We start from the raw sequence: 13,671 nt of genomic DNA on the forward strand, positions 1-13,671 counted from the left end.
AGAAGCAAAATGCAATGTATATGTTTTTCATGCTTGGTCTTAAGAAGCTCTTGCATTTATGTGCATTAGCTAACTCTCCAACTCCTTCAGCTCCTTTGACGTGCTAGAAGTGATTAAAATATTAGGTTCAATTCATATCATGGATTGCATCTTGTCCATTTCAGTACTTGCAATTGGAAAAAAAAGAGAGAGAAAAAGATTTTATTCAAAATAATCTTTTAAATCATCACAACTTCTCTTGCTTAACATTTTCATTATGTAAACATGAAAAGCATTTGGTACTATTACTTTTCTATATGAGTTTTTTTTAACTATATTATACAATATCTTAAAAATACATGTGTTATCCTAAATTATTTGTTTTATTTATGTACTCTTATTCTGAGATGTATTTTTTTAATTAAAAGAAAATCCGAATCAGAAAGTAATTTGATAATTTAAATGTAGTAGTTCTTGTTCTCATTATGTATTCATATTTGGACCTGCAATTGTTAGTTAAGTTTTTAATCCTCACTAAATTTCTCCTAATCCAATCCTATATACCTATATATCTACTCCTAATCCCAACATATTTAATTGTAATTGTTATCTGCACCATCTGTGTATATGGATTCATGCTAGCTTTTTTGTCATTAAGTATAGTTTATTTCATCTGATGAAATTTAACATATCTAACTTTATCACTTAGCTGATTTCCTTGTTTAAAAACGAATTTAGTTTCATTTATTCACGAAAAATAGTAACATGCAAAGTAAAATAATAGAGAGAAAAAAATGTATACTTGTTATATTGATTCTGTCTTATTATATATACATTCAATTCTAACTTAATTTATTAAGTTTTATTGAACAAACTAATGCTACCAAATAATCTAAGTATTTTTTAGATTTGTAGTCTCTTAATTACCCCTTAAATAGACTTATACTCCTAACTAAAATATTCTTAAAATTGCATAGAATGGAAGTCAAAGCATTCTAAAAATCCTTTGAAAATAATAAAAGAGAAAATACATTAACAAAAACGAAGCATAGGAAATAAAACACTTGATTAAAAAATAATTTTATCATGGCTTATCCTTTTTTTCCTACCAAAAATTAAAAGAAATTCAAGTGTTTTATGATATGTGCAAAGTAATTTCTACGATTTGTTTTTTTTTAAAAAAAAAAAAAAACTTTAATGTTTCGGTAGGTCTCTTTTTTTTTCAAAATTTTAAATAGGTCCCCTACTTATTCGGTGTCTCAATTCGGTCTCTGTTTTTGAAAAATTGAAACAAATAGAACCTTTCTGTCAAATTGGACAAATGACGTTAAAAAGAAAATTACATGACAGGCTGACAGTGCATTTTTAATTGAGGTGACATTAAAAACGTGTTTTATCTATTTTTTTAATTATAAATTAAAAGTTGCAGGCCAAATTTAGGAAAAGCAATTTTCATTAAGGGCAAAGTGGGTAGAAAAATTAAAAATAAGGACAACAACACCTTTCTCTTTCGAAAATGAAAAACATATTCGAAGGTGAGTTAGGGTTCGTGGGAGAAGAGGAAAAAAGTGCGATCTTCTTCGATTGGAAGCGCGAGGGTTCGTGGGTCTAATACATCGTTTTCAAATAAGGGTGCGTGCAGAGTGTTTGGAAGAGGTGAAGCACAAAGTTCGGTGTGGGACCTTGTGTTGTTGGAAGCGCAAGACCAAAACACGTGGTGAATGGAGGTGAATTTAAATGAAGATTAGTGTTTGTGCTTTATTGATTTTTTTTTTTATAGTTGGGAAACTAGAATATTGGGTGGTGGTCCCCCATGATTTGAATGCTTTGGTCTATGTTTTTGATTGTCATATGATGGTCCCCATGTATGGTTAAAATTATTTAACTGTGTGAGTGTGTTTTGTTATTATTTTAATATATTTTTTTTGGGTATGTTCATACCATGGTCATGGAAGTTGTAATTCGATTTCTAACAAATTCAAGGAAGAGTAATGTGACTGTTTGCATAAAGATAATCTTTCTTGGTTCTGAAAAAAAATATCAACTTCTACGTTGTTTGATGATTCAAGAGTTAAGATATTGTCTTGCTTAAATATTTTATTGTTGTAATTGCTATATCTATGAGAAAATTACACTTCTGGAATTTTTAATTGATGTGACCAAACTCATTCAGATGAGGACATTTTTTGTTAATATATATTGAGCAAAAATTAGAAGATAGCTATTAAATTTATGCGATTATTTAATTATGCATACCAAAGATGTAATTACATTATTTATATATATAAAATGCAGTAACAGTTACAAAAAGATCGTTTCCTCCTCCACCTCATTTTTTTTTCTTTCTTGTACTTTCTAAAATTTAAAATCCTTATTTTCTCTGTTATTGTTTTAATTTTTTTTTTCGTCATGTGTTTGTGTAGATATATTTTTATTGTGTTGTGGGTAATGGACAACACTATTGATCGTGTTTTCCACCATGAAGGTAAGTTCATTAATGATGGAACCCTAAAGTATGAAGGGGAAACAACAACTTTGTCCTTTGACCCTGATATGTGGAGTTATTTTGTGGTTGTTAGTGTAGTGAAAGGTCTTGGATATGATAATTTTAAAGATTTATGGTACTCTGTCGGAGGGGGTTTAGTGTTGGAAAATAGATTGGAACAATTGATTGATGACACTAGTACAATGCATATGGCTAACTTAGCTAGGCTTAATGGTGAGGTCCATCTATACGTTGTACATGTTGTTTCTGAGCCGGAAGTGATACATATGCTTCAATATATTAATCATGATGATAGACAAGGTGAAGGTGATGATGAAGTACAAAAAGAGCTGCATGAGGGTGAAGAAAGTGGTGATGGTGTTGACGTTGAGGGTGAAGGTGATGGTGACGCACAAGAGGTGCATGAAGGTGAAGAAGATGTTGATGGTGTTGAAGTTGAAGTTGAAGGTGAAGTTGAAGGTCATGGTGATGGTGACGAAGAGCAAGAGTTGCATGTGTGTGAAGGAGTTGTGGATGAGGAATTTGATCTTTATAGTTGGAGTTCATCTATTGAGGAAGGTGGTGTACATGGAAATAGTGAGTGCTTAGAGGGGCTGGTTGATGTCAATGTTGAATGTGATATAGATGGTGATATAGATGGTAACGTGGAAGTAGAAGTAGAAAGTCTTTCGGACAGTTCAGAGAATAAGCTTGATGATGATGATAGAGGTTTGTCAGATTCAGAGTGGAAATCTAAGGAACTACTTAGTGCAACAAATAGTGGTGAAGAGGTTAATGACAATGAAGGTTATGGAAGGTTTGGTACGTTTTGTATGCCAAAAAGTATGGTAGACTTTACATGGGAAGTGGGGACTTATTTTGCTGAAAAATGGGAGGAATGTAAAGTTTGTAAAAATGGGAGGACTATAAAGTTTAGATGCTATAAAAAGTTATGCTTTGGAAAATGGGAGGAATATAAAGTTTGTAAAAAATGACAAAACAAGATTGAGGCTCAAGTTCATGGGTGCAAAAGGAGAATGCCCATGGACCATATATTTTGCTTATATGGAGGCAGTGAAATCATGGTAGCTTTTAAATGATAACCACAGCTGCAACAGGGAGTTCAATCTCAAGTTACTTGATGCGAAGTGGTTGAGCAAAAAGTTGGAGAAAAGAGTAAAGGAAAATCCTAAAGTCAAGGGTGTAGATATTCATGAAAAAGTTCAAAGGAAGTGGAACATAGGTATATCTAGGGGTATGGCTTATAGAGCCTAAGCTATTACTTCTGATCACATTGATGGTTCCTTTAAGGAACAATATAAAAGGATATATGATTATGCACATGAGTTGTTGGGAAGAAATCCAGGATCTACAGTTAAGGTTCATGTTGAGGACAATCAAGATGAAGTAATTTTCAAGAGATTTTACTCTTGTCTAAAGGCATGCAAAGACAGTTTTGTCTTTTGTAGGCCAATAATTGGATTAGATGGAGCCTTTTTGAAAGGGAAGTATGGAGGTGAGCTATTAGTTTTGTCAAATGTTGCCTATTTGTTGAGACTTTGGCAAGCGTACCAAATCATGCAAGTAGTAAAACCGGTAAGACCGAATATCGTTTCCCAAGAGACTCGGTCACTACTTTACAATCGTATAATTGCTAACTAATCTAAGTTAAAGAATGATTCCATTTTAGTGTGAAATTGTGCAATGAAAGTAAAAGTCATGCATAAGTAAAGGTTTGAACTACTTGGGGCCAAAACATGTGAAAATGAGATGATTGATGAATATGGGGAATGAATATGTTGGAGAATGATTTCAACTAATACAATCCTATGCAAATGCACTCAACCACTCTTCTTCATTAACTTGTTCTTGTCAACTAGCTAAATTACTTAAACCCAATCCCTTGGTGAGAAAGCCTAGGTTCACTTGTAAAANCCNAATCCCTTNGCAACCCAACAAGTTCACCCGCATTAAGAAAAGAAGTTTAAGACAACCAAAGGTCCTAGCTCTATCCCTAGACACTATTTCCTTTAGGTGTTTATGTTCATTTCAAGGTTCACAAAATATTTCCCAATACTAAGCAAACCCTAACATCATGTCATGGTTGATCAAGTCATAACAAGCTTTAAGCATAGAAATAAACACTAACAAGTAATGAGAGAAGCATATTTTCATATAGAACAAGTGCATTTACAAATGGTTTGTATAGTTTACATCATTCCCCAACATGGAGAGCTTGAGCTTACAATGGAAGAAAATGGGGTAGAAGGAGACCCAAGGAAGAAGAAGGGTGAGTGCCCACAGCCCAAAACTTGCTCCAAGAGGTCCAAAATGATGCTTCAGAGCTTCAGCCGCCAACAGGTTGCAACCCTCGAAAATTGTGTGCCTTTTATAGGTCTAGGGTGCCAACTCAGCAAAAAGTCGCGCCCAACACCCTTTTCTGGGGCTCCCAGGCGCCACAAGTTAAGCTCCAACAGCGAATCCAGAGGCGCCCAGCGCCCTCTGGGGGGCGCCCAGGCGTGACCATTCAGGGAAAGTAGCGAGCTGAAAGGCATTGAGCGCCCTTCAGGGGCGCCTGGGCGTGGTCAAATAGCCAAAACAACAAGCTGAAGGGCGCGGGGCGCCCTTTAGGGGCGCCTGGGCACCACTTGTGCAGGGAAACATCTTCAAAACTTCATCTTCTAAGCTTTTCCTTGGTTCTCCACTTTCAATAGCTTAAATGCCCTTCCAAAGCAAACAAAGTTCCTAAATTAGTGATGAAAACTAGTGTGTATAACCTAAGCTAAATTTATTCACAAAGTTAGATTAAAAAGAGGATTAAGCGTGTTTCAAGCTTCAGGAGTGTTGATTTGGCAAGAAAATTGCACCATAGATAATGGTAAAATTACCGTTATCAAAAACCCCAAACTTGAAACTTTGCTTGTCCTCAAGCAAAAGGGGGAACAAGGCTTAGACAGACAATTCAATTCCAATGAATCAACACTCAAGACAAATAGGATCCAATCAAGCTTGCTCATCATGGTAAAATCAACTTGAGAAGATGAATTTTTGACAGAGAAAATTTCAACCATGGTGCTCATAGAAAAAGAATCACAAGAATTACGCCAGGTTTTAAAAGGGATCAACAAACATGGCAAAAATGTTCTCAACACTAACATGAACCCTTTCCTCACCAAAGAAACTGTTTCTCTCAAGCACACTGGTGTATAAGGATGTGTGTTTCTCACTCTAGCAGCACAAGGTCACACAATTCAACTTTGCCTTTCATTTCTACCACAATGAATACATTCACCTGCAAGTTTGCATCACAAGGACTTTCAAGGCTTGTATTTTAGTTGGGCTAAGAAATAATTTTGGTTTTTCTAGATACAAAACACCTTTAGCTAAGAGAGCATTCAAATTAGCAAGTCAACATAATCCTCTTCTTAACTTCAAGCAATTACAACCAATTTTCAATTCTCTTTCCAACTTTTCATCCATTGATTCTTTTTTTTTTTTTTTATCTTGTTCCTTTTTCTTCTTTTTCTTTGCAATTTTCTTTTCTTTTTTTCTTTTTACTTTTCTTGTCATTTTATTTTTGTAACCTCAACCACCCCAAACTTAAACCATTTTCCTATACCGAAATGAATGCTCTACTTAACTCAAGGTAAGGAGGTCAAAATTTTCAAAATTGGTCAAAAGGTTCAAGAATGGTATCAATGTTTCTTCCAGATTCACGGGGTTACAACAACTTTTGGGTTCAAAACTTAGACAAGATAGAAGAACAAGATGACCTTGATCGCATGAAACAAGCAAGTAAATGAGTCACATAGAGACAATCAGGCAAAATCAATTGAGATTCCAAAGTGATATCATTCAACAAAAATTATGAGGCACAACATCTCACTAGGTTTCTTAGGGTTTCACATTTTTGTTTTCAAACACGATTCCCTGTATATTGACCACAAGAAAAACCTAGCATAATCTCATATAATCATGAGCAACCACAATCAAATCTTCACATCTCAATTCTATCATCTCAGAGAAATCACACAAATCGAGCAAGCACACAAAAATTTTCACAATCACAAAGAGTACTTGATATCACAACATTGTCATCAAACTAACCATCAAGCCAAGTTCAAACACTAAAAAAAGAAACTGAACTAGAATTTTAAAATAAAAACTGAAATTAAAAACATGACAGAAAAATAAAAGGTTCCACAATATGCACTGCAGTGACTGAGCCTGATTCATAAGCTTCAGTCATCATCCTCATCCTCGTCATCCTCATCACCATCAACATCCTCCGCCTCAGTGGCGCCCTCTTCAGAATCCTCATCATCCTCAATAATCTCTATGCCAACATCCGAATCATCTTCCTTAGTGCCATCCTCCTCCATGGCCTGAGCTCCAGACGACGAGCCACCCCCTCCAGCAGTGGGAGTCTGGTCCCCAAGCCAAGCTACATACGCCTCATACTCGGCTGGAGTCATAAAGTCAAGGTGAGAGGCCCCAAAAGCGTGCCTCATCATCGCCGCCCGGGCACGACCAATCTGGTTGATGGCCTCCATCTTCGCCTCTTGGGCACGACTGATCTGGTGAAGGGTCTCCATCTTTGCCTCCATCCTCTACATCATCTGTCTCATCTCCACCATCATGAAAGAATCGTGAGAGGCAGGGTGGTCAGGCTGAATAGGCGGGTCAGGCCCAAGAGGCTGTTGATAGGGAGCCTGGGGGGCCTACCTGCGGCGCCTGTGGAGTCGAGGAGGCTAAGGGGCAGGAATGGGAAGACCCTCCTCATCAAGTAGGCAATACTGCCTATAATAAGCAAGATCAATTAACTTGTGCAGAGGCTCTAAGGGTGCTTCGGACGTGTTAACACCAGTCAGCCCACACAAGTGAGTGATGAGAGAAGGGTGCCCAAGAGGAGCCTTCGGATTCGCAGATTGAGCACACTCGAAGATTTCTCTAGCTATGACCTGGCCCAAACTAATCTGCCGGCCCTGGATGATGAAGTATAGAAGAATGGCCCGGCTAAAGAGGAGATCTGAGACATGAGAGCAAGGAGTGATGTTGGTATGCATGAGAGCCATCCAATATTTGTGCACAGGGGTGAGGAGAGAGCGGCGGACATAAAGAGGCTTACCTTGACTATTTCTCTGAAAGCGGCCATCTAGAACGCACAGGACGCGCTCCACATCCTCAATGTCAACGTCCCTAAACTCCTCCTCACGAGCAGCGGAGAACTCACAAGATGCAAGGTGCTCAGGCCACTGAGTGTTGAAGAAGGTGTTGATTGTGGCAGCATCAAATGGTACCCTTCGGCCCCTGACATAGCTGAGGAACGACTCCTCCTCTTCAGAAAAATGGCGAGCATTGGCATAAAATTCTTTGACGATCGCAATGCTCGCAGGTTTAAGATAGCTGAGGAGAGGTAGTCAGTTCCTCCAATCTAGCTCAGCACGAAACTTAGGTGCATCCAGACTAATTTGCTCAACTCGTCTCTCCATCGATAGGCGACGATTTTGAACCACCTGGAAATGTGCCTCATTCTTCTGGGAGAGGAAGTGGTGGCTAAAAGTGTTGCTCTTCTTCTTCTTGCCCTTGTCATTCTTGTGGCCAATAGTCTTGACTCTCTTGGGGTTCGAGGATGAAGCCATTCCTATGTACAAGTTTGAAACAAATGGTTTAACATGTTAGTATTCAAGAGAAACACCATTAGTAACAAACATGCAACTTGATGCACAACCAAGGTTTAACAATGCACACATAGTGGGAACACAGCAAGGACAAACAAACAAGTCATGCAAGAACAGAAGAAAATGAAAACAAAGCTCAAATATTGATGGAAGAAGAGTGTTGTGGGTGCAGGGGGGGCCTGGGCGTCCTATAGGGGGCGCTGGGCGCGAATTGATGCAAAACAGTGGTTGCAGGTGTGTTTTGTGATGGTGTGTGGCGCCTGGGCGCCCTATAGGGGGCGCCTGGGCGCGAGTTCTGCAGAAAAGTGCTTTGTTACAGTTGCCAAATACACCCAATGCAGTACAAAGCAGAGACAGTTCACTCATCACAAAACTCAAACCAATCATAAATCTTCATTTCAATCATTCATAGCAAAGAGCAATGCAACAACAACAAATTTCAACACAATCAACACCAAAGACAATTCCAAAAATGTAAATGAAAAAGAAAATTTTTCAGCCTACTTGAGTTGGAGATTGAAATTGGAGAATGCACATAGTGGAGTGAAACGACTCACAACGCAAAGGTTTTCCTAGTGTTTGGCAGTCGAGCAAACACCTGGCGTGCACGTGAGCACTTGTAACAGTGGGGGTGGCTTACGGGAGTGGCTGGAAGTGGGTCAGAGTTGTGAGAGTGGTAGTGGGAAAGGTTGAAAAGTATGAATGGGCGAGTAGGGGTGGAGGAAGTAAAAAGAGATTGAGGAGTCTAGCGTTTGGTGGTTTAGGCGAAAGGGAAAAATGGTGAGATGCCGTGAGTGGGTTAGGGTTTTTAGAAAGGGAGAAGAGTGGGGGATGGGTAATATTAGGGTGGAGAGCCGTGAGAAAGAGTTAAGGGGTTTGAGGAAAATGCATAGGTGGTGGGTTGAGAGTGTGATAGGGATTGGCGGTGATTTGCAGAGTGTGGAAGGGTGGTGGTTAAAGGTGATTTGAATGGGTGACAATGGTGGAGTGAGTGGCTGTCGGGGTTGAGTGTGAGAGAAGGAGAGAATGCAAAGTGGGGAAGTAGAGTGTGTGAAGGGCACAGGGAAAAGGGGCGCTAGGGTTAACAATTGGGGAAAAGTTAAATGCGCCAAGTTCTGTGCACAAAAGCCCACCTCAGAGGCATTTATCTGCACAATTCACGCCCAGGCGCCCTATAAGGGGCGCTTGGGCGCTAGAAATAACTTGGCAACAGCAGACAAGGGGCGCTGGGCACCATACAGGGGCGCTGGGGCGCGACTCATGCAACAATCATATTAGAGACAGGGAAAAATAGCGTTGGGCGCCCTTCAGGGGGGCGCTTGGGCGCGAATTTTACTGCAACTCAGGTCAGACCAGAGGCAGGGGAAAATGGCGCTGGGCGCCCTTTAGGAGGCGCTTGGGCGTCAATTCTGCAGAATTTCTGCAGAATGCTGCAGAACACAAATATGGTCCAACTCAACTTTGACTTTTGATTTTAGACACTTCTAAACACTCAATTCAGCCCAGATCAATGTGTTTCCACTATACAAACTTGTTCAAATCCATAGGGAGTGAAATTGAGTGCTATAACTCCAAATCAAGTGTCCACTTCCAAGCTTTCCAACTCTCCAACTCAAGATTAGACTCTTTGACAACAAAAAGCACTATAAACATGCCTAACTCAACAAACTCAGCATAAACAAGCATCAACACACCAGAATACAATTAAACAACTTGAATTAAACCTATTCACAGCAAAACATCACAACACTCACATTCCACCAATGTAATGGATCTCATCACAGAAACTTCAAATCAACATCACAATTCCTAAACAACTACTTTGAACTAAGAACAATTAATTCAACTCCAAACAATAAAAACACACAAAATAACAAAACAACAAAAGAGTAGGGATAGAAAACTGGGTTGCGTCCCAGCAAGTGCTCGTTTAACGTCATTAGCTTGACACCATGATGCTCAAATTTGATTTTTGATGTTGTTGTGTTTCTTCCTTTCATGACACCAACAGAATTTCAAAACTTTTCTTGTCACCAACTTTACTTTCCTTGAATAGGGAGCCTCAATTTCAAGTACCCCATTTGCCTTTAGCGCCTTGATAACCCATAACCTGTTCTTGAGCTTCACTGGTTTGCCAAGTTTGGGTTCATCACTTTCCACAATGGAGTGTTGATGAACAAGTTTCTCTTCTTTGTCCATCCTCATCCTCCACTTTTGGAGAGAAACAACTAACCCTCTTGTTGACCACTTGGGCAGCTTGCCCTATTAGGCTAGTCACTGATAGAACTTCATTCTTAGCTTTAGGACTAGTATGTTCTTCTTGAGTTTGCTGCCCAGCTTCAAAGACATTGAAAGTTACCTCATCATCTTGATCTTTCAATAACAGTTCCCTTATCCACATGAATGACAATCTTAGTCGTCTTCATAAAAGGTCTTCCAAGAATGAGAGGTATTTTTGCATCTTCCCCATTTCCATAACTACAAAGTCCACTGGAAATTGGAGCTTGTCAATTTTGATCACTACATCTTCAACCACACCATAGGGATGCCTGATGGATTTATCTGCCATTTGCAAAATCATTCTTGTAGACTTAACTTCCAGCCCACCAATCTTCTGAAGCATAGATAAGGGCATCAGATTGATGCTAGCCCCTAAGTCAACAAGTGCTTTCCCTATCTCATAATTCCCAATTATGCAAGGGTTGGTGAAACTCCCCGGATCTTTGAATTTTGGGGGTAGAGTCCTCTGCATAATAGCACTGCAATTCCCTTGAACTTCAATTGTTCCTTCCTCTAAATACTTCTTCTTTTTACTAAGAAATTGTTTCATGTGTTTAGCATAAGAGGGAATTTGTTGCAATGCTTCGCTCAAGGGCATAGTAATCTCCAATTTCTTGAAGACATCCATGAAGCGCCCAAATTGCTTCTCTTTCTCATTTCTTGAGAAGACTTTAGGGTAAGGGAGTGGCTTCTCAGATTCTTTCTTCTTTTCCTCAACTCCCTCTTTCTTTTTCTCTTCTCTTACACTCTCATTTTTCTCGCCTTCATCCTCTATTTTTTTCTCCTCTTTCTCTTTTTCATTGTTTTTCTCTCCACTCTCTTTTATTTTCTCTCCACTCTCTCTTTCCACTTCATCAGTTTTATTCGCTTTGTCCTCCCTCTCTTTCTTAGCTAGCACCTTACCACTTCTAGTGGTGATAACTTTGTACTCCTCCCTTGGGTTAGCCTCAGTATTGGCTCCAAAACCCTTGTCAGATTTCTCTTCCAACTTCTTGGCCAGTTGGCCCATTTGGATCTCCAAGTTCCTGATGGAAGCTTTAGTGCTTTTGTGATTGGATATGGAGACTTGCATAAACTATTGGAGAGTTCTTCCAACTTAGAGGATCTTTCAGCACAAGCAGAGTGAGGTTGGTATTGTTGATGTGGTGGTCTGTTTGATGGCCCAGCTTGCCCTTGGCCCATGCTAGGGTGGGGTCTCCAACCTTGGTTGTAATTGTTTGGCCGGTTTTGATTACCCATGTAGTTTACATCTTCTTGCGTATTGCCTTGCTTCACACTCTAGCCACTTATGTGCTCTCCATCACACAGTGCACATCCTTGATGTTGGGCGTGTGACACATTTTGGTGTTCTTGCAACTGTGAGACTTTATTCATGAGGATTTCAAGCTGTTTGGTCATGAGTTTATTTTGGGCCAAGATGGCATCATGAGACTATAGTTGTAAGACACCTCTTTGTTGCCCCCTCTCATTCTGTGATTCACTATCATTAGCAACCATGTTTTCAATGAGCTCACGGGCTTCCTCTAGGGTCTTCCAACGGATGTTTCCTCCAGCTGAGGCATCCAACATCAACTTAGTTTGGGAGCTCAATCCTCCCAAGAACACGTTCAAGACTGTGGGCTCATCAAACCCATGAGTGGGTGTTTTTCTTAGTAGCCCTTTGAATCTTTCCCAAGCTTGACTCAACGTCTCACTAAAACCCTGCTGGAAAGATGAATTCTCTTGCTTGCCTTTGGTTACTTTGGATTGAGGGAAGTATTTGTGGCAAAACTTTGCCACCACATCATCCCATGAAGTGAGGCTACTTTCAGGAAATGAAGTGAGTCATTCTTTTGCGTTGCCTTCAAGAGAGAATGGAAATAGACTAAGCCTTATGAAGTCATCAGGAACATCTTGAAGCTTCACCGTATTGCATATCTCCAAGAAGCATGTGATGTGTTTGAATGGATATTCATGTGTCAGGCCATGAAATTGCTTGCTTTGCACCAGATGAATGAGAGAAGGCTTCACCTCCATGTTTGGTGCATTGATATGTGGCCAAGCAATACTATTAAAATGAAACGACCCTGAGAAGGTATTGAAATCTTCCAGAGTGCGCCTAGCTTGCCCATCACCACCACCATTCCTATTTTCAGCCATTTGTTCCACTTCTTGCTCAACTGCAGGCACAATGAATTGCTCAGGAGTTACAGGGCTGGAGAAGTTTCTCTGGATGCCCGATTCTCTCTTCTTCTTCTACTGTTGTTTCTTCGGGCAGTCTTCTCAACTTCGGGATCTAAGAGGATAGGTTCAGAAGATCGTGTGCTCCTAGTACGGATTATGCCCTACATGCACTAGAGCCAATAGTACTAGAGCACCAAGTTAGCCCACAAAATAATGAAACAAAAATTATTCCCAATAAAAAGAATATAAGAATAAAGCCTAAATGGGTTAGAAATCACACAAAAGTAAAGTAATTAGACCGAAGTCCCTCGCAACGACGCCAAAAACTTGTTGAGACTTTGGCAAGCGTATGATGAAGGTTGAAAAACAGTTATTTTCATATGTCAATTTGGACCAAATTACACTCTTTACTACTCGGAATGAGCTTTGAATAAATCAAAACTCAATAAATAAGTCTGGAGAGAGTCAAAAGCTGTTTTTAGCAATTTTATGCTTGTTTTGCATTGTTTTGTAGCTAATTTGAAGAAAGTAAAGAATGGAGTTAAAGATACAAGTCGTTGACTCAAGAAAAGAGCAGAAAAATGAAAATTTGAAGAGTCGACGCATTGTCCGGCGGCAATGATAAAGGTTTTTGGAATGATTTGAAAGAATGGTTGAATTATCAAATGGTTGGAGTGCAGAAAAGTCAAACAAAATGCAGAAAAGTCAACCAGTCAACCAGAAAAGTCAACCAGTGAACCAGAAAAGTCAACCGGTCAACCAGAAAAGTCAACCAGTCAACCAGTTGACCAGAATGCTGAAAAGTTGACCAGAGCGCAGTTGACCAACGCCGGGCGGTTGACCGTGGCGCCGGGCGATTTTGCGGCTAGAGGGAAACCGCCCGGCGGTGAAATTAGGTGTCAGGCGGTTGTCAGATTGGCCTGGACCTGTTTTATGTTATTTTTTATAATCTGTTTGGGCTTGGACTTGTTTTATGTCATTTTTATGCCTTATTTAAAGGCCAAAACGTCTTAGGGTTGGTATCTTTTGATGGCTTAGGCACAGAAACACACTTTTCACCCCTTTGGGGTAGATTTGGAGATG

General features: G+C 39.6%; 1 protein-coding gene across 1 annotated transcript; it reads right to left on the reverse strand.

Annotated features, from left to right (window-relative positions):
* Positions 1 to 10,567: 10,567 nt before the first annotated feature.
* On the reverse strand, positions 10,568 to 11,053 carry LOC106770191. Its single transcript, XM_014656014.1, has one exon. It carries the CDS (start codon positions 11,051 to 11,053, stop codon positions 10,568 to 10,570), a length of 486 nt encoding a protein of 161 aa, XP_014511500.1.
* Positions 11,054 to 13,671: the final 2,618 nt, after the last annotated feature.

This window comes from Vigna radiata, chromosome 8 (genome assembly GCF_000741045.1).
Source record: "Vigna radiata var. radiata cultivar VC1973A chromosome 8, Vradiata_ver6, whole genome shotgun sequence".
Taxonomy (NCBI): domain Eukaryota; kingdom Viridiplantae; phylum Streptophyta; class Magnoliopsida; order Fabales; family Fabaceae; genus Vigna; species Vigna radiata.